The sequence below is a fragment of the Mytilinidion resinicola genome (assembly GCF_010093595.1).
Source record: "Mytilinidion resinicola strain CBS 304.34 unplaced genomic scaffold BDZ99scaffold_18, whole genome shotgun sequence".
Taxonomy (NCBI): Eukaryota; Fungi; Ascomycota; class Dothideomycetes; order Mytilinidiales; family Mytilinidiaceae; genus Mytilinidion; species Mytilinidion resinicola.
The window spans coordinates 364,054-387,142 of NW_022985454.1; the positions used below are offsets into that span (position 1 = coordinate 364,054).

Consider the following 23,089-nt stretch of genomic DNA (forward strand, 5'->3'; position numbering starts at 1 on the left):
TTACCTACCTGAACACGAGTTCAGTCCACTCGCTACGTCGCAGCCGAAGTTTGGAGCTATGTCGGGGCCTCATTGGAAGTACTGTGTATAACTTTTTTTTTTTTTGCGGTTTTAGGTTCTGGCTACGACCACACAGTGGCCTTTTCACTAATTTTCGAACAGGGAAGCCAATATGGGAGGATCCAGAAGACCCTGGGCGTCCACGGTCGTTTGACTCCTCGAATGGGCGGCCAGATTATGCCCCCGAGTGGGAGCTTGAACCGTTTGGGGGACGTTGGTATCATATTGACGATACTACCAGAAGCGTGCCTATCGATCCAGTATGGGATGACAGCAAAACGGAGCGAAGTGTACCTTACTCTTTCGTACAAGACCGTCTCTTCGCTCCATGGACACGGAGCCGCCTGCTCGTTGATCAGAAGGACCTCCAAGATGCGCTTGGCCCGCTTTGGACTTTGCCATGGGATTCTCGCCAAAGTCTAGCTTTCGAAAAAAAGCGCATTGCTTCGTACACAAAAGGGAATACTAAAAGATTCCTGGGAGAAGCGAAAACGCTTTTCGAGACCCTCAAGAACGGATCCGGGCTTTTTGAAATCACAGATATGGATGATTTTGGTTCCTCTGCAACGTTCAAACCACCTCCGTGGGCTCAAACCCTCGACTCCGCCCTCGATGCTGAGGAGCAGCACCTCATGGTCGACCCAGTCCATTACAATCTTTGTAAAAGCGAGAACGCGAACGAATGGGCGTGCGACATGGAGTCCTCTGTTGGATCACCGTGGTATCGGTTGATTCATTTCCAAGGCCTCGCGTCTGCAGCCGCTAGGGAGATTTCCGCGGAAGATCTCGAGCGCAAGGATAGCAGCGAGCTTTGGGAGCGGATTTTCGCCGTTACTGACTACGAATACCATGACACCGTAGAGATTTTTGATCTACATCTCTTTTGTGGCCAGCGCGCACTGGAAAACCCTTTCTTCGATGAAAGGCTGCCCAAACCATTTCATATCAACTATCACCGAATCCTCATGCCAGAGAGGGCTCGGCGTAAGTCGACTTGGAAATCAGGGTCTTTATACTGCACAGACAAAAAGAAGTTCATCGGAGAAGCGGCTTTTACTTTCCAGATAAGATTGGACGGAAGTTCTCGTGTAGTGGGCGAGGATCCCCTGTCGATACGTCACTGGACCGGTATCCTGCTGACCCCTGACCTGTCCGAAAGATCGTTTGGCTTCACGGGAAATCCGAGTATGATTTTGCAAATTATAAGGCAAGGACTTCAAGGGGCAGCGGATTCCCGGGAAGAGATCAGAGACCATTTCGAATCTATCTTTCAAAGCTCAATCTTTGAGCCTGAGACGCACGACCGACTCCTGTTCGACGATGATAGTTTTTCGCGGTCTAGACTCTACTTCTGGGCAGTGGATAGTCTTGCACTTTTTCAATCGCAAGTTCAGGATGCTGCCAAACAGTGGGATCTCTTCTGGAAAGCTAAGGAGAGTGACCTCAGACATTTGGAGGACGCGAAGGTGTCGAAATTTGGTAAAGGGATTATTAGTTCATGGAAGATGAACGACGAGGACGCCCTGACAATACAAGAGTCCGCGCAGCTCGTGGATGTTCAATGCCAGCGCCTACGAGATCTTAGTGTTCGATTTAAAGATCTCCACGGTAGAGCAATCGGCTTGCGCGACGGAGTATGCTCACCCCTCCTGTTGCATAAACCCCAAAGCTGACAAACGAAAATAGTTATTCAACGCCAGCAGTGTCATTGAAGCGCGAGAAGCCACGAAACTCGCAGAAAACGTAAAGTTGCTTACGTATGTGACCATCTTCTTTCTACCGCTCGGGTTTTGTGTAGCCCTCTGGAGCATGAACGATAACATTGATACGATTGCTTTTGCTGTTACAACTACTGCCGTCGCGCTTGGAACCTACGTTCTTGTCGCAAATTTGAATAACTTCGTTGGCGGTATCAAAATAGCCTCCAAGAAACTGCGAAAAGACGTCATAGCCTCGATGGAGAAGGAAAAGAGCGACGGGTGGAAAAAGTTAGGAAAGGGTTTTGGTACTTTCAAACCTGATCGAGAGAAGATCACGCCGTCCGAGTGGTGGGTTGTCTACTACATTATGGTCAAGCTGGTCAGGACGCCGCGTCCGAATAGACTGTTCAGGCGCTTAGTCAACACCAAAGCATCGTCAGACGAAGAACGGCAAGGAGGAAGCCCAGAGAAATGACTGGAGGAGAATAATTGCAGACCAACTTTTCGATAGTCGCGAGTAATAGATAATTCCGGATACGAGTTTAGGGTTAAGAGAGATTCGAACAATTATTTTGGCCAAAGTCCAAGTGAAACTATCACAACAACTCCCTATTTGAAAATTACCAGAACTTAGAGACTTGTACGTAGCAACCCTTGACGTTAAATCCAGCATAGCGGTAATGCTATTCCCACTCCTCTTACTGCTGATACTTACTCTACGCTTATGGCACAGCATGTCTTGGGGGAGGCTGCGCCATTTCCACAGGCTGATGCTGCTGGGCACCCACCGAGCCCCCAACTTGCGACTGCCCACCCAACTCATGCAACACATCCTGCGGCGGCACGACGCCGTAATGCGGCTGCACATTCGCATTTTCCCATCCTCCTTGAGACGGTGCAGCATACATCGGCCGCGGCGGGCTCGCGGGGCTGGGACCCATTAATGCAGGCGTTGTGGTGGCCGCCGCGAGTTTCTCGGGCGGCGACGCGTAGTATCCTCCGACGCCTCCAGCTCCTCCGTCGCCGCCGCCAGTCGTGAAGGCGGGCTCGGCATGAAGTGTGGAGGGGCCGGCGGCGGTGTTGCGACGCTTCTTCCACCAGAGGAAGAAGCCGAGGAGACCTGCGATCCCGAGGAAGATGAGGCCGCCTAAGATGCTGCCGACGATTGCCGCGATAGGTGTCTTCGGCCTCGGATGAATGGTGGGAGATTGGGACGAAGTAGGCGTCAGCGTTGGCGTCAGCGTTGGCGTTGGCGTCGGTGTCTTAGTTGGGCTTGAAGTTGAAGTTACAAAACCGGGCGTCGAGGTATCTGTGGTGGCTGGGCCTAGAGTAGTGGCCGCGGCTGAGTCTAGAGTCGTAGTTGCGGAGGCAACTAAAGAGTGGGTCAGCAGGGCAAATGCGTTGACTTGACGAGGCAATATTACGTACTTCCAGGTAGGTCGCTATAGTAGTCTTGGATGAGAGTATATGGATGGCGATCGTCGGTTGCACACTCGACGAAGTAGGAGGTATCTCCATCACCGGGCGTCGATACCAAGTAGTCGGAGAGACAGGTATAGCCACTTTAGACTTTGTCAACGGTGCTGATATCCTGTTAGGGAAGTGGCAGGGGAAGTACCAGGTTTCTGACGAGGTATACGAGGTTATGTAATCCTTGGACGTGGAGACATAGACTCCGTAGACCGTATTGGCATCACAGGATGTCCCAAAGGTTGCCCAATCCGAGGACCAACAGCCTCCCCAAGTGTTATTAGCAGTAGTAAACTCGTCATAAGCGGTTCCGATGCAGGTCAGGGCATTATCTGACATTAGGATTGTGTCAGTTTCAAAGCCCGAGTTGAAGATTATGATTAAGATCCAACGTACATGTCGTGTCTCCATCCGAAGTATAATAGCCGACGAAGTCAGTTGAAAGAAATTCGTCTTGTCTCTTCGCAAGACGCGGAGCGGCCGTTATGACAGGATCAGGCACTGCTCCAGCCACAGCAATAGACCCGAGGAAGGCGGAGAGCGCAAGCAACTTGCGAAGAAAGAACATGTTTGAGGACGACGAGTGTGCGAGAAAAGACAGTGAAGCTAGCACTAGGGTAAAAAGAAGTGAGGAGAAACAAAGCTGTTCCGGTGTGCACGGCAGGGAGCTGTTTAAAACAATTCCTCCAAAGGTATGAGCCTGGCGCGCTCGGGTATTTGAACACGGGCTGCATTTTGAGCCTCTGGTAGATAGTCGCGAGGCTGGATCGAGCTCGGTAGGGGATCAAACCCGAAGTCATACCTGGCCATGGCTTGATCGAGACGTCCTGAAAAGAGAGACATGGCGCGCCTAGGCTTCTTGATCTGCGCCATGAGCTTCCTCATTGGTCACCAGCTGAAGAGCAGCATGGTAAGTGGTTGGTGTGCAGGAGGGAGAGTTAGCTAGCTATGCCAGGCTGCCAGGCTGAAGTTTGCATCTCGCCTTGGCAATATTAGCATGCATGCAGGTCCACGGGTGGAAGATCGACCGGAAGGTCGTCGAATGTTGCTTCTTGGCGCCCAACCTCTTGGTACTCGGTTCCGCTCCCGCCCTGGTGCGTTCTGGACCTGCCTATTCTTCCTCAAAGCCTCTCCAACCAACACCCACTCGGCGCATCTCCTTGCCCCCCCATTTCGACGCCACGGATGGTTCTTTGTGTGCAAGGGACCCAGAACCGGATGCATCTGAGGGCCGAAGTACTGTTCGAATGCCGGGGCTCTCTTGTGGAGTCTACATTAAGCTGCACTTAAGCTCAGCTGCCATAGATAACGATTGCTTAGAGAGGACGGATCGGTACGTTCTAGACTACTTCTATGAAGACATTGTCTTTGTCGCTGATTTTGTTAAGTTTGACAACGAAATCGGAGAACTTGAAGAGCGCATTTATGCCGCCGAAGGTCCTACGCGCGCCGAGATTAATCGCTGATGATGTCTTGATTCAGAAACTACCTCTTCATAGAAGAAAACACTGATCTTGAGGCATAGAGAACTCGCGAGTCTGGGATTGAAGGTCGTTGTCCTGGGACAATCGATTGACAAGACGAGGCTGAGATTTAGGCTTTTTCTTCAGCCGTGAGGTGGCGTCTGCACAATCTAATCACGGCACAAGAATAACACTACCTGCATGGATGTCTGCTTGGAAATTAGATCCCTACCTCTGCATTTTGGTGGCTTTCGCCAAAGTTGGACGCCGGTCTCATCTAGATCTCACGACGCAAGGCCAAGCCTATAATGTAGCGATGTTCACTTACCCTAAAACCCGATGCCATTAAAACTCATTTCGCTCTCGAGTCTGAACATACAGGGTATCAGATTGGACAATATAACTGAGCGAAGCTAAGCTTGCAACTGTGTAAGCCTGAGCAGATTTTGGCTACCCTGAGTATGCCAAGGCTTGCCCTAGTACGAGATGAGCTCAACGTTCGAAGACTGCGGGATTATCAAAATCGCTCCCTACGATTAAGATATAACGCAGACATTTTCAACGGCCTCTTTGATAGACGACCACCATCAGGTCGAGAGGAGTTTGAAAACAAGAGTTCTACTGTTTACCAATAGACTTTATTACCACAAGGTCTTGAACAGGTTACTCGAAGGAGCTTCATGGGTACCCTATTTATTTAATCAAATAGGTTTCGACTCCTCTCGTAGTAATCCGGCGTGAATCACAAAGCCAGAGTTTTCTTTCAGCGCATCGATTAATAGCTCATCTGGGACTCTCCAAACATCGAACGATCGATGAAAGGCTTTGAGCCACGATTCGAACACCTCAGAAGATCTGAGTTGCTGGGCTACAACACATACTGTTGGCCTTTGAGTCTTGCTGGTCGATCGAAGATGACAGATCTGAGTACATGTATTTACGAAGGGCTCTATAAGAGCGTCGTTGTAGATGCAGTCACATGCAATAAGCACATCGACACCAATAGGACCGTCCTGGTCACCACCCGCTTGCGTTTGACCTAGGAAGCGGGGGATGGTAGCGACCGAGTCCAGTTCCCAGTCTAGGATTAGCGTTTCGATGTTTGAGACTGTATCGTCCGTTTTCAAGCTAGTTGATTTAGCTTTCTTGGAGCCTTGTTTACGCTTGCTAAGAGGTATAGCTTTCTCGGTAAAGTTCTCAGCGAGGTTCTGTTTCAGCAGCTTAAGCACGTAGTCTTGATCTGTCGCGACGTATTTTCCGACCTGGGGTGCTAGTGAGAGAGCCACGATGCCTGAGACGCCGCATCCTAGTTCGAGGACGATAGACTCTGAACTAAAAAATCCATATTTGGCAAGCACGTTGTCCGAAGCAATCCATTCCGCAAACAGCGGAGTGACGGACCATACAACTAAGCTGGTGGTTAGTAAACACAGCGAGCTTCGGGATGATGAATCTTGAAAAGCAGACCTGCCCCAGTCGTGCCTTCTTTGCGGTTCGAAGAGAGTAGAGCGGGAGACTGGTGAATAGAAAGGTCGCGGCCGGCAACCGTCAACTCGAGCAACGTGGCCTTGGAGTTGATGAATCCTAGCGACCGAGAGGGTATGGCTTGCGAGAAGACGAGAAAGGATTCTGGATTACTCTGAGTATTAGTCAGGTGGTCACGATACCCGTAGCATCCGGATGATGCTTAGATACCTTCTTCGGGATCTGTCACTGGATCACCGAGGGCTCCCAACAGTTCGTTCATGGCAGGCTGCCGAGCGATGTACACGACGGCCCAACAATACTCTTTTCAGCCAGCAAATGGGGTGCAGAGAGCGAGGGGCTGTGTGGTAGGCAAGATGGTGGCGCCTTGACGTGGTCCTTGGAGGCTCTGGCAGGTCGACGGTGTGTTGTCGAAGTGGACGCGTCCGAATCGAAGAAATAGATTTCACGTTGTTGACTTCGAGTCCTACGATGGGGTGCCTGAGAGCCAGTGGAGTGGAGGCTGGACTTTCGGACGTGTACTCTCGGATTTTCGTACCCCAGACCAGGGTGTCCACCTCAGCGTCATTGCGCGCTAGAGCATCACAGCTGGCGATCCGCTTTGGCGTTGCCCAGGTGCTCTCAACACCAAGCACACCCCCATCCGCCACCAAGCCACCTTTCGTATCTCCCTAAACTACTACCTGGCGGACGCTTCAGCTTGTCACCCTTTATCACCCACCCATTAGACCTCGCCGTCGCAGCTTCTCTACTCGAGTCCCGCTCGGTCTGGTACCCACAGCAACCGCCCTCCTCCATCTCTCGACGCACTATCAACGTCGTCGCAAGCCGCCATTATGGTTGCCAACCCCAAAACTTACATGCCTTCGGCGAGAGCCATCAAGAGCGGCCCCTTCACTGTCGAGGCTCCCGGCTACGAGAAGGTCGAAGGCGAGACGATCCCGCGCCGAAATGTCAAGACCAAAGATGCTCTCAAGATGCGCCCGCGAGAGGACGTTGCCACCATCTACGACATCCTGAAGTATTCCTCTGCCACCTTCGGTAATGCCAAAGCTGTCGGCCACCGCACCATCATCGATACCCACGAAGAAACGAAAAAGGTCAAGAAGATGATCGATGGCAAGCAGCAGGAGGTCGACAAGAAGTGGACATACTTTGAGCTCAGCGGTTACAAGTACATCAGCTTCGTGGAGTTCGAGAAGCAGGTCCTGTCGCTGGGATCTGGCCTCGCGAAGCTTGGGTTGACCAAAGAGGAGCGCCTACACATTTTCGCTGCGACGAGGTAAGCTCTAAAGATGCCCATCATCATTATTTCGCAATCCTAATTCTTCACAGCCCTCAGTGGATCTCAATGGCACATGGTAAATATTCACGATGACCTCTATATGCCCCAAATACTGACATGTTGATTTAGCCGCCATATCGCAATCAATGGCCATAGTCACCGCCTACGATACTCTAGGAGAGGAGGGTCTGAAGCACTCGATGCAGCAAACACACGCCAAAGCCATTTTCTTGGACCCAACATTGCTACCAAAGCTTGTCAACCCGCTCAAAGAGGTCAAGGACATCGAATTCGTCATATACAGCACTGTCAACAAGGCCAACCAAAAGGACATTGACACCCTGAAGAACGCTCACCCGGACCTGAAGTTCTTGAGCTTTGATGAGCTGCTGAAGCTTGGCGAGGAGAACCCCGTTGAACCGACGCCACCGTCGCCTGATGATTTGTGTTGTATTATGTACACATCCGGGTCAACGGGAACTCCAAAGGGTGTCAAGCTCAAGCACAGAAACGTGGTTGCTGCCAGTAAATTATACTCAGAATCAAACCCCTTAAAACATAGCTAATCTATACTAGTTGCTGGTGTGGATGTTATTGTTGGTGAGTATCTAGGCCCCGGAGACTCACTGCTCACATACCTCCCTCTCGCCCATATCCTCGAGTTCGTCTTTGAAAATGCTTGCCTATACTGGGGAGGAACCATGGGATACGGCACAATCAGGACCCTTTCGGATGTCTCTGTGCGGAAATGCAAGGGCGACATTCGCGAGCTCAAGCCCACAATTCTCGTTGGTGTTCCACAGGTATGGGAGACCGTCAAGAAAGGCATTGAGGCGAAGGTCAACGCTGGCGGTGCCATTACTAGGAACCTCTTCTGGGGTGCTATGGCTGCAAAGGGCTTCCTACTGGGGTCTGGGCTTCCAGGATCCGGCCTTCTCGATGCTGTCGTCTTCAACAAAGTGAAGGAAGCCACAGGAGGAAGGCTGCGAATTTGCATGAACGGAGGTGGACCAGTCGCGAAGAGCACGATGCGATTCATCTCTCTGGCAATCACTCCTATGATTCTCGGCTATGGACTGACAGAAACAAGCGCGTAAGTATAGTTGATTGTGTTTCGAACTCCAGAACCTAACAGAATCTTAGAATGGGAGCTCTGATGGACCCGTTGTCGTGGACAGGAAGCGGCGTACTCGGCGAGATTCCTGGCTCTATTGAGATGAAATTGGTCGACTTCGCTGATGCTGGCTACTTCTCGACAAACAAGCCCCCCCAGGGAGAAATCTGGATACGAGGCGGAGGTCTGAGCGACGGCTATCTTGATCTCGAGGAAGAAACCAAGGAGTCTTATACCGAAGACGGCTGGTTCAAGACGGGCGACATTGGCGAGTTTGACGCCGACGGCAACATCAAGATCATTGACCGAAAGAAGAATCTAGTCAAGACTCTTGCCGGCGAGTACATCGCACTCGAGAAGGTGAGATGAAACCCCCCGTCTTTAATATCACGTGACTAACTTTGAGAAAGCTCGAATCCGTATACCGTTCCTGCCCTGTTGTTGCCAACATCTGCGTTTATGCGGCTGACGACCAGATGAAACCCATCTGCATCATTGTCCCCGCAGAACCTGCTCTCAAGAAGGTGGCGTCTGATGTTGGCGTACAAGGCGACTCGCTAGAGGAGCTGGTGCACGACAAGAAAGTCAACGCCGCTGTTCTGAAGCAGCTGCAAGCCACTGGACAGAAGGCAGGGCTGGCTGGGTTCGAGATTGTCGCTGGTGTAGTCCTTGCCGATGAGGAGTGGACGCCGCAAAACGTAAGTTTCCTATATGCGCATCGCTCTGGTGTATTTTCCACGTACTAACCCTCACAACAGGGCCTCACCACCGCAGCCACCAAGATCAACCGAAAAGGCATCTTGAACAAGTACAAGAAGGGCGTCGACGAGGCGTATGCTTCCAGTGGTTAGATCCGCTCGCTGCAAGACGGAAAGACAGTCGGAGGTTTGGATGTCGTCTTTTACTCATTAACGGTTGCTTCAGCTCGGAGTGATGGTTTCTGGGTTCTTTATTTCTTGGTTTCTGTATCAGGACCCGTGGAAAGAAAAAGCCGATGAAATAATGGATTTGCACAACCTGTATTTTATGCAACACTCCCCCAACCGCGTTTGAGAATTTAAGTAAGATCGTTTTAATTATATGGATCTTTATGTGAGATGTTTTTGGGAAGTGGTGATTTTGTGGTTGTATGTTCGGAACGGCGATGGAGCATCCATGGTACGTTACCTGGTTTTGAATCATGATGTTGGGCGTTTCCGTAATGGCAGTACTGTGGGCTAAACATCAGAGCGCAGCATCCTGTGCATATACCGCACCGATCTCTTTTGTTCTCTCATCTCTTTTCCCTCAAAGCACATCCAATAACGAAAGACGATAACCCCCGACGAACTACCCGCCCCACCACCACCGCACCGCCAAACACCCAGCCCAACAACCACCAAAATGCTCTTCCCACAACCCTACGTGGGCGCCTACCCCCTCATACCGCCGCCCTCGCCAACATCCTTCAATATCAACGTCACCGCCCTCGTCACACTCTTTCTACCAAACATAATCATGGCCCTCTTACTTGTGCTCTTGTGCGACATCCTGGTGCTTATCGCGACGGTGCAGGTTTTCCGGTGCGTAAGGAAGGCGAGGAGGGAGGGGGATAGGGATGCGGAGGTGGATTTGGAGGAGGGGGTGGAGTTGGAGGGGTTGAAGGTTGAGGGGGTGGGTGGGGAGGGGGATGGGGGGAAATGAGGGTGGGCTGTTGAGGGGTGATGGGGGTTTGGGGTGGACGAGGAAAAGGGAGGGGGGAGTCGGGGATCGCGGTGTCATCTTTTTGGGGGTTTAGAAGCGGATTGCAGGGAGAGGCGAAGGTGTGTAGATGGCGCTGTGATTTGGGACGTTGTGGAATTGATTATTTCGTGAGGATAGAGAGGGACATTTATAGAGCGTTTTTGGGAGGTATAGAGGTATGAAAGAACTGTAGAGTTTGAACCTGAATCGCGAGAGTGCGGAAATGACATGAGGATCTAAAGCAAGATGGAATCTTCGACAGAGCTTCTGTGAGTTGTGACGGTACGCAGGGAGGTACCTACGATATATCAATACGCGAATGGCTTTTACTGTCTTCAGCAACACCATAGTGTCCATTCTTCTTGTGGAATCACTTTCCTGCCCTCTTCGATTACACGAAGTGGTGCCACTAGGCTGAATCTTCCCGCTTTGGCCAAGTCCGTTCCCTCGTCAATTAGATCGTCCCAAAACCATGTTTCCTCCCCTCTAGCATCTAGAAGCCTTTCACGGGGTACTTCATCCCGCAGTATCCTTGCCATGAAATCTCGCATTGCGAGAAGACACCCAGCAGCGTCTGCATTGACGGTAACATGACCCGCACAGAGGAGGACACTAGGCTTGAGCTTCGGCGGAGAAGGCACAACATCGATGCTACGCCACTCCCCTCCTATGTCTGAGTCGACAATAGACTCGAAAATAAGACCTTGGGGTGGAGGGCTGCCAATTCCATCTTGCACCTTCCCACTCATATCCTCCTCTTCCTCCACATCCTCTACATCTTCGACCTCCGTGTCCTTTTCTTTCACGAACTCCACAACCTTCGCCAAACTCGCCCACCAGTCGCTTAGGACCGACTCTTTCACCAAGATTACCGCAGCTCTGGGCTCCTCTCCCCAAGGTGTGTCCCGGCTGTCCCGGCTTTCGGTCTCGTATAAGCTATCCCCAACGCAAAGGAGACGCGTCTCGGCGTCAAACCAGGCGAGCGAGTCAGGCGTATGGCCGGGCGCGTGGAGAATTTGGATATTGGTTTGTAGAGGCAAGCCACCGAATGGGTCCTTGTAGGTCACGTATGACAGATCTACGGCCCATGTGATGTGGTACCAGGGGGCGCGACGGTTGAGGCGGTCGCAAAGAGAGTGCCTTTGTAGTCTGGAATAAGGGCTTAGAAAATCCGTGGAGTTGGAGGATGCGAGCACGATCGTTGGTGGCCCTCCCATAGTTTCGTGGGTGATAGGCTCGGAGGTGGTACCCGTGTCATGGCGGCGGCTTGGAGAGATATAGGAGGACAACGAACTGTCCGTTGGCGGAAGATGATGAATTCCAAGGATGTGGTCGTAGTGGCAGTGCGTCGTAATCACCACATAAGGAATTCGGCTGTCTGGATTGATGGTGTGCTCGAGGAATGTGCCAATGTTCCAGAACTTAGGTTGGGAACTTTGGGGAGATGACGGGGAGTATTGTGGGTTTGGGAGGTTTGTCCCGACGCCTGTATCGCTGAGGACGATGATGGAGAGGGTGTTGGAAGAGCAGATCTTGGCGTATATGTGCGGATGCTCACCGTAAATGTCGTTCTCACGGATCAAGTACGTGATAGGGTTGATGCGGCGGATGCTAAAGGGGCAGGATGGGTTTGAAGGAGGCAATGGCATTTCGGAGGGCGACGCTCGTGTTTTGGAAGACGTGGTTGCTTGATTTTAGGACGACCTAGAAGACAAAAGATTCAATCGGTCATTCGGTTTAGATTCAAGTAAGCTACTTAGATCGGTCGTGGGTCATGAGATGCGCGAAAGTGTGCAGATAGAATAGAATACAGAACTCGATGCGTCTGCCGTTGCTTGAGATAGCTCCGCACGTCTACGAACTCGTCTCAGATATCAACACTCTCTATGGTTTGAGAGAACATGTCAATCAGATGCTCTCAGCTCATAGATGGTAGATGGGTGGAAGGTCCTTGGAATAGGTGGAGTTCAAAGTATTCTAACTAGTTGAAGACGCCGTGCCGCACCGTCCGCAGAGAGAGCCCGACCGTGAGTCAGCTTCTTTCATTCAACGTCGGCTTTATCTACTTTCATCCATCTCATCTCGACCACCCTTGCGAACTAATTGAAATGCTGTAAGCTTAGATTTTCCGGTATACAGTATAACTAAGTTGTGCTTCTCAACACGGCAGCATTGGCTGTCCCATTGGAATTGCCAACCGCGAGATTACCCTGTATGAGAGTAACGTCATAAGCCAATGTATTTGAATCATATTCCGTCCATAACAATAGCGAAACCAGTCACATATACCCTAGTCCAGTAGCACGCCTTGAGCTCTTGGCGCGTTCGGAGTCCCGGCCTTGCATGCCTTCGACAACCCGCATTGGTCCACCAAAAGCTGCATTTTCAGCCTCGTCAGTGTAGACGAAAGATTTCTGGGCGTAAAATGCGCCAAGCTTTTGAAGATATGGGGGCCAAAGAGGCGGGGTATAGCATTCAACGTACGAAGTACAAGTAGCCTTCGTCAAGTGAGCTATAGGACACGACACCACGCAGATGAAACAGGACTACGAGCATCATCATCCGACATGAAAAAGCGGATTATTCAGCGAATCAAACAACAATTTGGCTTCTCTAGAGATGGCCATACATGCTCAATATGCGGAGGCATGTATATCTCGCCAGAGGAGAACAGAGGAAACGATGGCGCGGCTACTTATAAAGAGCTGGAGAAAGCGGGAAAGAACGGTTGTGATATATGCAAGGTCCTTCAAAGAGCGCTGCTCCAACTTGCGACGTCTTCATCTGTCCCTACGGAACATCTATCCTTAACGTGGAACCAGCATTGGCAGACCACAAGTTGTTTCTTCTTCGTTGACCGTGAGAATAAGGATTTTGCAACGTTGGAACTACACCTAGATCCAGGTACGATCATACTCCTAGCAAATCTGTACTTCGATTGTGCAATAACTGCCAGAAGGGAACCTACAAAAGCTTTTCCCATTCCTCCGTGCGCCAGCGATCCCTTCCGGGTTAGATTCAGAAGAAAGCTTCAATACAGTTCTTGGATGGATTGGAGACTGCTTGCAGAGTCATGGCCTGTGTCAATCCAAGCAGCACATGAAGATGCCCACAAGAGTACTCGACCTTGGTCATCCTGATGACAGGACCACAGTGAGACTCGTCGAAACTGAAGCAAATTCGCACAATGGCCGGTATGTGTGTTTGAGTCATTGCTGGGGCAAAGCTAAAGTCGAATGTCTCACGACGCAAGCTACACTTGAGCGAAACAAGCAATATATTCCTTGGGATGTGTTGCCGAAGACATTCCAAGACTCCATTCTCTTCACACGCCGCCTGGACGTTCGGTATCTCTGGATCGACAGCATCTGCATTATCCAAGACTCTGAAGATGATTGGCAGCGTGAAGCTTCGCTTATGTGCCAAGTTTACCAAGGTGCTTACCTCACGCTTGCCGCCGGATGGGCGAGAGATGATACCGATGGGTTGTTTAAAGAAGCTCCAAAGGAATACCGATCAATTCAGATATTGAGCCCTCCAAAAGCTCGTCTACCTGCTAGCATATTCATGCGGACACCGTTGCGGCATACTTGGGATTGGCACAGCCGAAGTGCAGACTTGGAATTACATCCACTTACATCTCGGGCGTGGTGTTTCCAGGAACGGCTCTTGTCCCCACGGGTACTATACTTTAATGCACATGAGCTCGTTTGGGAGTGTATGACGAATTCACGCTGTCAGTGCACGGTGTCCGGGCCTATCGCCGCGGAGGATCCACTGCCTAAAATCGAGTATGCTCATTCTGAAACTGTGCCCTCTCAAGATCTTGTCGAAAGCTGGCACAAGCTAGTCCGCAGTTATTCTTTCTTGGACCTTACTTTCGAAAGCGACATCTTTCCTGCCCTTTCTGGGGTGGCCAAAGAGATGCAACAGCGTCGAAATGGGCCATTATATTATGCAGGACTGTGGGGTGACAGCCTTGAAAAGGACTTATTCTGGTATGTCACCTCCAGTCCAGTTCGAGCACCCGCAGTTTGGAGAGCGCCATCGTGGTCGTGGGCCTCTACGAAAAGCTACGTCGATTTTCGACAAGTGGATGTGGTGTGCTTCCAAATTGTAGCCACTGAGGTCCATTGTGCCGGCATCGATCCCACGGGAGCGTTGCGTGCCGCGTCTATAACTCTCAGTGGTCCCATGGTGCCAGCTGTTTTCGTAGCACGAGGCTTCGGGGGCGTTGCGCTACCAAGCGTCAGAGAGTTAGAAATTGGTTTCATTCAAGACCATGATTTCTACTATGATCCCACCTGTAATGAGGAGTCATATCGAAATGGAGAATTGCCCGTGTATCTTCTTTACATGGGTTACAGAACAATGATGGTTTTAAGAAAACCTGATATTACATCATACTATATGGTACTTCAGGAAGTACCAGAGAAGATGAGTACATTTAGGAGGCTCGGATTCGGAACTTTTAGGGACAGTTCAGTGACAGCAGTTGTGCCGTTCGAGTACCAAACATTTACTATTATTTAATGTAAGAAACTACTATATGCGCGCTTGAAGAACTAGTGCTAATCGTACAGGATAACGTTCCCTACCATACAAATAGCTAAGATATTTTAACTGACTCCTCCCTGACCACTAATACCTAAAGCGACCGTATTCCCCCAATTTCGACACGGTCTCAACATCCAGCTTGAACACGATAATTCTAAGGACGTTACCGTCTTAAGGGCTTGTCTAGCATGACAATATAACTCTTTTAAGATGGGTCTATCCTTAGGGCGTGACTATCTAAGAAACGCCTTTATCGTAAGATGCCACCGTCGTAAGAACATAGCCGTCAGCCTGTCTCAAGACCATGGCTTATCCAAGGCCGTAGCTGTCTTACGAGCATGGCTATTTATATAGAACAGATTTTCTTAACTAATAAATGCTGGATTGCTGAAAGCTCTCTGAAGGTGGTGGAGTTAAGAGAAGGTAATCGAAGATGCTCCCACTATGAGTCAGCTTCTTTCATCCTACGTCAACTCTACCTCCTTTCACCCATCTGATCTCGACCACCCTTGCAGACTGATTGGCATGATGTGAGCTTAAAATTTCCGACATTCAGCGTAGTGCTCTCCTTGGCAGCAGTACGAACTATTGGCTATCCCGATGGAATTGTGAACCTATATTCTATGCAAGGAACGTCAGTCCGTAACCAGAGCGAAACCAGTCATATATCAGGTTCAGTATCTGCCTTGAGCTCTTGGCACGATCGGCGTCCTACTCTATTCATCAGTAGTTATTCCTTGACTTCTTGAAGGGTCCGCTATGACGTAACCGAATTACCAAATTACTTTACTATATGACATGGACCAAGTATATCCACAGATGGAGATGGACGGCGATCATAGTGAGTGTAAGTTCGAATGGAGTTGCGGTTGCCGGATTGTTGGTTTAGATGATTCATACCGACCCGTGGTTCAACCAAAGTCATAATCCCGCAACCCACGGCTGGAATTTACCTACGCACTGATCACGAAGTGCTCTGCTATATTCTTCTCTTGACCATCACTACACAACGCGGCGGGGTATTCTGCATCACAATAGCACATTCTACAAAGGCGTCCTTCTCAAGCACGTCCTCTCCAATGAAAGAAATGCATAGCCTCGCGCCGCCGCCCGACCCTCCACTCTATCCCGACAGTATCCCTCTCTACCTTCTCAAATGGTGGGAACATGCAGTTTGCTACCTTCTATCCGTTGTCTTCCTCGTCATCGACTTTTACGTACCTGGCTTTCCATTCAACGACCAGCCTAAGGCGGCTTCTATTGTCGCAGATATCTCTTTTACTAGTTCACTCTTTCACCACCATTTAGCGCCCGCAACGATCCACCTTCGCATGGCTCCTCATCTTGCCGTCGAGGGGCTCTATCTTCTTGTGGCTGTTTTATTCTCACGCCTGTTGGTCCGAAGCCTCCGCCGTGGCATAATCGTTTACCTCGCTCTCCGCATTATCTGGGCCATTGGCTGCGTCCTCTACATATATATCCCAGAAGGCAGACCTCAACCTGGGAACTACTACTTGGTCGTACAATGGTGGCCGGGCGCTCAAAAGGACACCCTCCTCCTTACGAACGCTGGGATACTCAGTGCAATGGCTGGATCGGTATTCAATACTGTATGGTTATTGTGGGAAAGTGGTGTCAATAAGAGTGAATGCCAGAAAGCTAGACATGGACACGGTTGTGCTTGCGCATACACCGGGCATTGGAGGGACTACCTACTGTAGATAAAAGAGGACTTGGTTAAGATGTCATGGGGAAGGGATGAGTAGGGTTGGGGGTGGCAGACACGCTTGGCAAGGCCAATAACAATGTTGCGGGCCCTGTTCCCAGGTAGGAGAAGGTATTCTACTCGAAGATGCTGCACCGTCCACAGAGAGCCCCACGATGACCCAGCTTCTTTCATTCAACGTCAACTCTACCACCCAGGCTTGCTTACACAAAACTTGGAAGACGTGAACCTGGGATTATATTCGAGGCTTATGTATACTTGTCTAGCACTGCTTAGGGTCCTCTAAAACATCATCAAAAGTTCGAAAGAACGGCTTTAACAAGTCTGATAGCTCATCAGGCCACCTCAGACGGTATTAGACTGTCAACGTATGTTCAACGGAGCCTGCCACCATCGATCTCATATCAACATCCATTTCAATCGGGCTACTCCTTGTACTTTTTGAGTATTTGCAAGATCCTGAATCGTCTAAAAGCCCTCGCTGAGACCGGTGGGTATAGTTGAGGAGCAGATGCCAGAGATATACCGATGATCGACCGGGGTTGATTTTGAGCAGTACAGTGCCAGGTCATAAGTCTGGGCACATGGAATTATCACTGCTTAGCTCAAGTCTTGCTCACTCGACACCACTGTAAGGAGCAGTCTAGCTAGTAAGCAGCCAGTTAGTCAAGAGGCAGTCTAATTTGCGCTACTTCAAACTTGACATCGCACCTAGGGTTTTTCAAACTCCATGGGGGGTTACCCCAAGCAGTGGTAAACGCGTGTGCACAGACTTATAACCTGTCACTGTAACTTCAGTACGCGAGTACGCGACGCCGTGTGGAGTCTTTTAGCAGCTTCAGGGAAATCCCAACTGTCAAGACGCACGAGTGCGTGTTGATACGCTGGATTCTGACATGGATGGCGATGTCTGGAGGTGAGGATTTCGCCATGTGACATTGATCTCTTCACTTTCCGGTTGTCACAGTCTGCTAGTGTCACGAATGAAAAGTCAGATCCCGTACTCTGGGCTCTGTTTTCTAATAAAAGGTTCCGAGGATTCGAAGAACGTCGAGAAAAATCGATAGCAGGAAAACACTGAGCATCTGCTTGCTCGAACTAAGTCCCCAAACTAGCAGCGTCGTTCCATCGGCGAACAAGTCGACCCGCCCCAAAGATATGGGCAAACGCAACCCTTTCCATGGCCAGCCCTTCGGCATAGAGACCTACCCTTACCAATGATACCCATCACAGCAAGCCACGGCAAGCCAAACACGTACACGGCCAAGGCAAAATTCTCGGTTTTCAGTCGTCCTTCATGGCAAGATTGTCCAGCTCTGCAAACATACTTGGCCCAGACGTCGGCTACCACCGAGAGCAATACTATGGGCATCACGCCGAGCAAGATTAAGATGTAGTTGTGGAAGATCCGCCAGACGGCGCGTTTGTTGGTTGATTGCTGCACATATTAGCTAATGTGCTCCTTCAGTAAGGTGGATGGGCGGATGTACGCAGGAGTAGAAATCACTTACGTCCTTCTGCCATATCATCCATACGTGGGTGAACCCGTTCCCCACTATGAACATGAATATCCTGGCATTAAACTTTACCGCCTTGCGGTAAAGCTTCGACGACGTGCTCGGGACCAGCCAGTAGACTACAGGATGTGTGCGTTCTTCTGGTATTGCTATGCAAAGGAAGCAACCGGTGAACCAGGTGATGCGGAGCGTGAGATAAGCCGAAACCCCAGCGCGGTAGTTGTGGACCAAGAATCGCCAGACCAGAACGGCGATAAGTAGGTATAGAGCTTCCACAGTAAGACGGCCACGGAGGGGTATCAGAAGAGGAAGCGGAGCGAGACCCGATCGGTTGGTGTCGAGAAATTGCCGGGAAAGGTTTTCGAGCGCGACCGCCACAGAGCCATGCTGAGCGAAGGGGAACCTGGGAAAATAAACGTCGACGGTAATGAAGAGAATAGTCAAGAGGTAGCATGCTGCCACCTCCCGCCATGTGAGCAGGCAGCGTCGGATAGAGTCAGGCTGTGTGAGATCGTACGGCTGCGGGATATCGTCCTTCTCGTACTTCTTGGAGCACGCATTCGTAGGACATTCTTTTATCGAGGACGCCATCGTGCGTTACTTTGGGCGATCTGTCGAAGTGTGTGATGGTGATGGAGGGACGGACAAGGTGGCTCCGTTAAAGTAGTCAAGCACGTCGCGATCAGAGCGCAAGCAGAATGCAGGTGTGACCGTGAGGTCTTGGAAGGCTGAGGTTGAACCATGGGTGAAATGAATTATCTACCCCGCCAACGATCAGTCAACCGTAAATCCATCGGATCTGGAAAGATTTCGAGGCGACTTTGTTTCCCCCGCAACCTTACACCGTCTCCAAGCCAAGCCGATCAACTCATGGCCGTCCTCTCCAGGAAACCTCAATACCACGTCTTCCATCCCATCCACCGCAAACCCAAGAGACCACTTCAGCCCTTCGGCTCCCTCGTTGAATACCCCATGCTCTGAGTCCCAATGTACAGTAACAGGCCATAAGTCTATGCACACGCGTTCACCACTGCTTGGGGTACCCCCATGGTCTTTTAAAACCTAGCCACGACGTCAAGTTTCAAATAATGTAAATGAGACGACCTCTTGGCTGACTGGCTGGTTACTAGCTGCGCCGCTCCTCACAGTGGTGTCGGATGGGCAAGATTGGTGCCCAGCAGTGATAAATCTGTGTGCCCAGACTTATGACATAGTACTGTACAAACGCCGTCGAACCCGGTCTAACAACATGTCTTTCCCCTTTGATAGAGACAAAGTCATAAGCCGAGATGATGCAGTATGCTTCCGACTGCGTGTGCTTATGACAGGCCATGAAGCCGCTGGGGGAAGGACAAGAAGCGATGCCGGCGGTCAGAGCGTTAGTGCCAACAGAGAAGAGGGTAAGCCTGTTTGTATTGCCGTGAGCGATAGAGGGAAAAGAATTGAGGTGGGCCGAGAGCGCCAGTCTAGCTGGTAGTCTCGCTTCCCGGCATCCGTCCACGGCCCCCCAGGCGCAGTCAACCTCTTCATCGCGAGGCTCAGGTATGTGATGCGCTCCGTGATGGGAATCGACTAAAGAATTTTCAAGCTGGGGAGCTGGAGCGGCCAATCTGAGCATTTTGAGGGCCGTGCAGCTAACATTTGATTGCCTGGAATGGGCTAGGTTTGGCCAAAATGGACTCGAGTTCCTGACCTGCCAATAGAACTCGCTGGTGTTGATGATGCTCAGCAGCGAAAAACACAGCAACTTTGATTCAGAAAAGCCGTGGGCTTGATAACATTGGAAAACCTCGTGGAACGATGAAAGCTTAGGCAGACAAGGCTGCATAGCTGTCGGAGAGTTGCCGGGGCTGGAATTTAAATGGAGAGGAGCGGAGAGAGCGGCCGTGCTATGAATGGCGGTGACGCGATATACAAGATGCGGTTGCAAATGTAAGCCCGGTCACCCTTCTTCTCAGTTCTGCGCAAATGTCAACTTCATGAGCAAAACAGACCATGGAACAATGGACACTGCGAAAACGTACCTTGATCCCAATACTCCGCCTTACACTTCGTCTTCAGACCACATCGTGATATATGCCTCATATTGATGCTCCAACATCATTCTCCGTCATCGTACTTTTCCCAAAAGGTCCAACTGCGAATACCATCTTGATTCCATGCTCATCTCCCGCATTCTGCATGTCTCGTCTCTAGCTGCATGTTCGTTGTCCATCTATCTCTATGACTTATTTTCTCTACCCTTTGGCATCCCCTTTCTGGCTTCCCTTTTGGTTTGTTTTCTGGGTTGTCTTCTGATTGTCTTTGTCCTTTGTGTTCGGCTTCTTGGTTCGTCTTCTTGTTTCGTGAGTTCGGTTCGTCTTCTGCTTCATCTCTTCCTGCTTTATCTCTCCCAGCTTCATCTCTCCCAGCTTCATCTCTCCCAGCTTCATCTCTCCCAGCTTCATCTCTCCCAGCTTCATCTCTCCCAGCTTCATCTCTCCCTGCTTCGCTCCTTCCTACTTCATCTCTCCATGCCACATCATTCTGCTCCATGCCACTGCTCCATGCTGTTGCTCCATGCTGCTGCTCCATCGTGATACTCCATCGCCCAACTCAATAATCTTCCTGCGATTTCCATGCTAGTCCTTTTGACAGCAAGTACTGCGCCGTCCTCCGCCAGGGCCGTCTGGGAGGCTCGTGGATGAGGGATCACGAGAGTGAAGGAAGACCCTTATGCGTTGCCGAGAAGTTAGAATAGCGAAAAGTCGCTAAGTGAAGACAAGAGTCCACTACCAAACTCGAAAAAGGAACTGTTAACTAGTTTGGACCAACGACAACGGCACTCGAGGGATAAAGTGGTGCAGTCGTGAAGTGTCCAGTCGACTTCCGATTCCGGGGCTAATCTTGAAGCGGATGGTGAGCGACAACAAGCTGGCATTTTGCTAGGAACAATGAAGCCAGGCCAGTTTTGAAGATGACTCGATACGTGGCGACTGAGTCTCTTATGTTCCGATCGTAGCTGATCCGTGGGAGCCCAGGTTGGACCATGTTGGGAGTCGAACTATGGTGTGTGATGCTTGAATAGATATCAAAGGTACATGTTTCAGCGTGGCCACATTGACTGTCAACTGCCCCCGGAACGGTGGCTAGGGAACGATCGGTTGTCGCAAGCACGCCGTTCAAATCGATAAAAATGATTCAACTTGTCGACGTTTGGGTGATACTCCTCGAAGTGCGTGACCGGGCGAGAGAGCTGTTTCTGAACTTGATAAAGAAAGGCTACGGAAGGACTGTTATGCTATGCTACCAGCGACGGAATAGGTCGGCTTACCTGTGGAAGAGCTTACCATGGTGTCATGATTTTGGGACAGTGCAGTGCTTCGCCGACAACTGATGCTTCTTCTATACGCCGAGGATAGTCGACTCGTAAACAAGGCCTCTTAAGCGCTTCCGAGGCCAGCCGATACGTAGGAATGACGATTCGTCAGTGCTCCGAGACTGCCAGGCCTTGCAAGGCCTTTGTTAGGGGTAAGCGTACAAGTAGCTGGCAGTTGGGAATCAAGATTGATTCTCAATTCACACTCTTTTGTGGCGCTGTTAGTAAAGCCAGCTGCCCGGTCTCACAGAGACAGTCGATCCGTCGGTGCTCCCGGGGGAGCCCATGAGGCAGTCGGGTTATTTTTTTTCTGCACAGCAACAGCAGTCAGCCTTGATGAATTTAGGATAAGACGCGGAGATGGGTCCTGTTCTGACTTTTTTTTCTCTAGAAAATCAGAGGTCAGCATATGTATCAACAATCGATAATGAATGGATGAAGCATGGAGAAGACCTCGGGAGAATCTTACTTTTTCTTTTGTCTCCCTCCTCGCCTGACACAGCATGCATTAGTCGACAGCAATGGGAGACACATGGACGTAGAAACAAACCGTGGTGGGGGTGCTTGACACTCTGCCGGCTTACTTGTGACCTCCCTACTCGATCTTGGCCCACGCCAGAGATCGAGCATGCCCAGCTACGAACACGGTCTCCCTATTGCAAGTATATCATCAGCATTTGAGTCCTGGACGATAATGCTCGAGATGGAGTATTCGACGGCAATCGGCTCCTTGGAATGCATGATGGGACGTTGGACATACTCGTTAGACGGCGGAGGAGGCCCCCCCTACGTAGAAGAGTCAGCACAGGTATCATAAACGGGAGCGTGAATTGCACGCTGCAACTTCGATGATGAAGATGGATGTTAGATGAACAACACTAGTGCAACTCAGGGCTAGAGGAAGCTGAGTCCTGGGCGGGTTGTCGAAAGGCCCTCGAGGGACCTCAAACGGTGGCAAGCCTGGAAGCGAAACGACGAAGGGCTAGGTAGGAACATACTTTGGGATAAGGGGGTCTATGACAAGCCAGACCAGGAGCCACATGATGATCCCGCAGACCACCATGCGACCTAGGTCAGCTCTGGCTGCGTCATAGAGGGCTCGTAGCTGGGTGGGGTCTAAGAAAGCCGGCCAGAGTTTCCAAGAGAACTCCATACCGATGCCGGCGAGGAGGGAGATTGCGAAGTTAGCTATAGTTTTGATAATGATATACATATTGGAGTGAATGTATGTCTAAAGTGTGTGAAGGAAGAAACTGGGAATCGGGGGACGCATTGTTGTTATTGTCCCTACGAAGCGTGCCTTCCATCTCCAATATGCTCTCTCCCCAAACACCCATACTCTCCTACCTCGTTCATAGCCTCCCTCCTCGCCTGACACAGCATCCATTAGTGGAAAGCAATGAGAGACACAGGGACGTAGAAACAAACCGTGGTGGGAGGGCTGACACCCTGCCGGCTTACATATGACCTCCCTCCACGATCTTAGCCCACGCCACAGATCGAGCGTGCACAGTCACGAGCCCAATCTCCTTATTGCAAGTACATCATCAGCGTAACGCAACTTGGAAGAGCGTAGTGTGACTTGAGAGGAGAGATGAAAGGTTGGAAAGAGCACTAATTCATCTCTTTAAG

At 50.5% G+C, this 23,089-nt stretch overlaps 13 protein-coding genes across 13 annotated transcripts; 5 read left to right on the forward strand and 8 right to left on the reverse strand.

The window, feature by feature from the left end:
- Positions 1 to 1,247: 1,247 nt before the first annotated feature.
- Positions 1,248 to 2,308, forward strand: BDZ99DRAFT_450171 (uncharacterized protein; the record flags this gene model as incomplete). Its single annotated transcript, XM_033718153.1, has 2 exons — positions 1,248 to 1,694; positions 1,747 to 2,308. 2 exons carry the CDS (start codon positions 1,248 to 1,250, stop codon positions 2,233 to 2,235), a joined length of 936 nt encoding a protein of 311 aa, XP_033572511.1. The 3' UTR covers positions 2,236 to 2,308.
- BDZ99DRAFT_501753 (uncharacterized protein) lies at positions 2,139 to 3,798 on the reverse strand (the record flags this gene model as incomplete). The annotated part of the gene is made up of 4 exons (XM_033723843.1): positions 2,139 to 3,132; positions 3,189 to 3,322; positions 3,379 to 3,562; positions 3,627 to 3,798. The coding sequence occupies 4 exons, from the start codon at positions 3,796 to 3,798 to the stop codon at positions 2,483 to 2,485; spliced, it is 1,140 nt and encodes a 379-aa protein (XP_033572512.1). The 3' UTR covers positions 2,139 to 2,482.
- A 273-nt stretch (positions 3,799 to 4,071) lies between these two features.
- Positions 4,072 to 4,832, forward strand: BDZ99DRAFT_501754 (uncharacterized protein; the record flags this gene model as incomplete). The annotated part of the gene is made up of 2 exons (XM_033723844.1): positions 4,072 to 4,140; positions 4,238 to 4,832. The coding sequence occupies 2 exons, from the start codon at positions 4,072 to 4,074 to the stop codon at positions 4,694 to 4,696; spliced, it is 528 nt and encodes a 175-aa protein (XP_033572513.1). The 3' UTR covers positions 4,697 to 4,832.
- A 562-nt stretch (positions 4,833 to 5,394) lies between these two features.
- BDZ99DRAFT_574469 (uncharacterized protein) lies at positions 5,395 to 6,654 on the reverse strand (the record flags this gene model as incomplete). Its single annotated transcript, XM_033728378.1, has 3 exons — positions 6,389 to 6,654; positions 6,161 to 6,322; positions 5,395 to 6,101 (listed from the first exon to the last, which is right to left on the reverse strand). The coding sequence occupies exons 1-3, from the start codon at positions 6,438 to 6,440 to the stop codon at positions 5,395 to 5,397; spliced, it is 921 nt and encodes a 306-aa protein (XP_033572514.1). The 5' UTR covers positions 6,441 to 6,654.
- A 158-nt stretch (positions 6,655 to 6,812) lies between these two features.
- On the forward strand, positions 6,813 to 9,687 carry BDZ99DRAFT_466525 (acetyl-CoA synthetase-like protein). The gene is made up of 7 exons (XM_033720794.1): positions 6,813 to 7,460; positions 7,514 to 7,539; positions 7,593 to 7,988; positions 8,040 to 8,556; positions 8,607 to 8,937; positions 8,988 to 9,275; positions 9,336 to 9,687. The coding sequence occupies exons 1-7, from the start codon at positions 7,015 to 7,017 to the stop codon at positions 9,426 to 9,428; spliced, it is 2,097 nt and encodes a 698-aa protein (XP_033572515.1). The 5' UTR covers positions 6,813 to 7,014; the 3' UTR covers positions 9,429 to 9,687.
- A 273-nt stretch (positions 9,688 to 9,960) lies between these two features.
- Positions 9,961 to 10,260, forward strand: BDZ99DRAFT_524521 (uncharacterized protein; the record flags this gene model as incomplete). The annotated part of the gene is made up of 1 exon (XM_033725914.1): positions 9,961 to 10,260. The coding sequence occupies one exon, from the start codon at positions 9,961 to 9,963 to the stop codon at positions 10,258 to 10,260; it is 300 nt and encodes a 99-aa protein (XP_033572516.1).
- A 144-nt stretch (positions 10,261 to 10,404) lies between these two features.
- Positions 10,405 to 11,948, reverse strand: BDZ99DRAFT_450180 (uncharacterized protein; the record flags this gene model as incomplete). Its single annotated transcript, XM_033718154.1, has 2 exons — positions 10,405 to 11,509; positions 11,594 to 11,948. The coding sequence occupies 2 exons, from the start codon at positions 11,946 to 11,948 to the stop codon at positions 10,635 to 10,637; spliced, it is 1,230 nt and encodes a 409-aa protein (XP_033572517.1). The 3' UTR covers positions 10,405 to 10,634.
- A 1,456-nt stretch (positions 11,949 to 13,404) lies between these two features.
- Positions 13,405 to 15,324, forward strand: BDZ99DRAFT_450184 (HET-domain-containing protein; the record flags this gene model as incomplete). The annotated part of the gene is made up of 3 exons (XM_033718155.1): positions 13,405 to 13,846; positions 13,916 to 14,833; positions 14,883 to 15,324. The coding sequence occupies 2 exons, from the start codon at positions 13,405 to 13,407 to the stop codon at positions 14,830 to 14,832; spliced, it is 1,359 nt and encodes a 452-aa protein (XP_033572518.1). The 3' UTR covers position 14,833; positions 14,883 to 15,324.
- Positions 15,325 to 17,587: 2,263 nt separating this feature from the next.
- Positions 17,588 to 18,113, reverse strand: BDZ99DRAFT_107184 (uncharacterized protein). The gene is made up of 2 exons (XM_033712370.1): positions 18,094 to 18,113; positions 17,588 to 18,033 (listed from the first exon to the last, which is right to left on the reverse strand). Exon 2 carries the CDS (start codon positions 17,952 to 17,954, stop codon positions 17,694 to 17,696), a length of 261 nt encoding a protein of 86 aa, XP_033572519.1. The 5' UTR covers positions 17,955 to 18,033; positions 18,094 to 18,113; the 3' UTR covers positions 17,588 to 17,693.
- On the reverse strand, positions 17,908 to 18,814 carry BDZ99DRAFT_107187 (uncharacterized protein). Its single transcript, XM_033712371.1, has one exon. It carries the CDS (start codon positions 18,688 to 18,690, stop codon positions 18,034 to 18,036), a length of 657 nt encoding a protein of 218 aa, XP_033572520.1. The 5' UTR covers positions 18,691 to 18,814; the 3' UTR covers positions 17,908 to 18,033.
- Positions 18,815 to 18,829: 15 nt separating this feature from the next.
- Positions 18,830 to 19,998, reverse strand: BDZ99DRAFT_466527 (uncharacterized protein). Its single transcript, XM_033720795.1, has one exon. The coding sequence runs from the start codon at positions 19,715 to 19,717 to the stop codon at positions 19,226 to 19,228; it is 492 nt and encodes a 163-aa protein (XP_033572521.1). The 5' UTR covers positions 19,718 to 19,998; the 3' UTR covers positions 18,830 to 19,225.
- A 255-nt stretch (positions 19,999 to 20,253) lies between these two features.
- On the reverse strand, positions 20,254 to 20,789 carry BDZ99DRAFT_501759 (uncharacterized protein). Its single transcript, XM_033723845.1, has one exon. The coding sequence runs from the start codon at positions 20,671 to 20,673 to the stop codon at positions 20,263 to 20,265; it is 411 nt and encodes a 136-aa protein (XP_033572522.1). The 5' UTR covers positions 20,674 to 20,789; the 3' UTR covers positions 20,254 to 20,262.
- A 1,218-nt stretch (positions 20,790 to 22,007) lies between these two features.
- On the reverse strand, positions 22,008 to 22,963 carry BDZ99DRAFT_466528 (uncharacterized protein). The gene is made up of 4 exons (XM_033720796.1): positions 22,886 to 22,963; positions 22,456 to 22,828; positions 22,218 to 22,243; positions 22,008 to 22,110 (listed from the first exon to the last, which is right to left on the reverse strand). Exons 2-4 carry the CDS (start codon positions 22,668 to 22,670, stop codon positions 22,094 to 22,096), a joined length of 258 nt encoding a protein of 85 aa, XP_033572523.1. The 5' UTR covers positions 22,671 to 22,828; positions 22,886 to 22,963; the 3' UTR covers positions 22,008 to 22,093.
- Between the last annotated feature and the right edge of the window lie 126 nt (positions 22,964 to 23,089).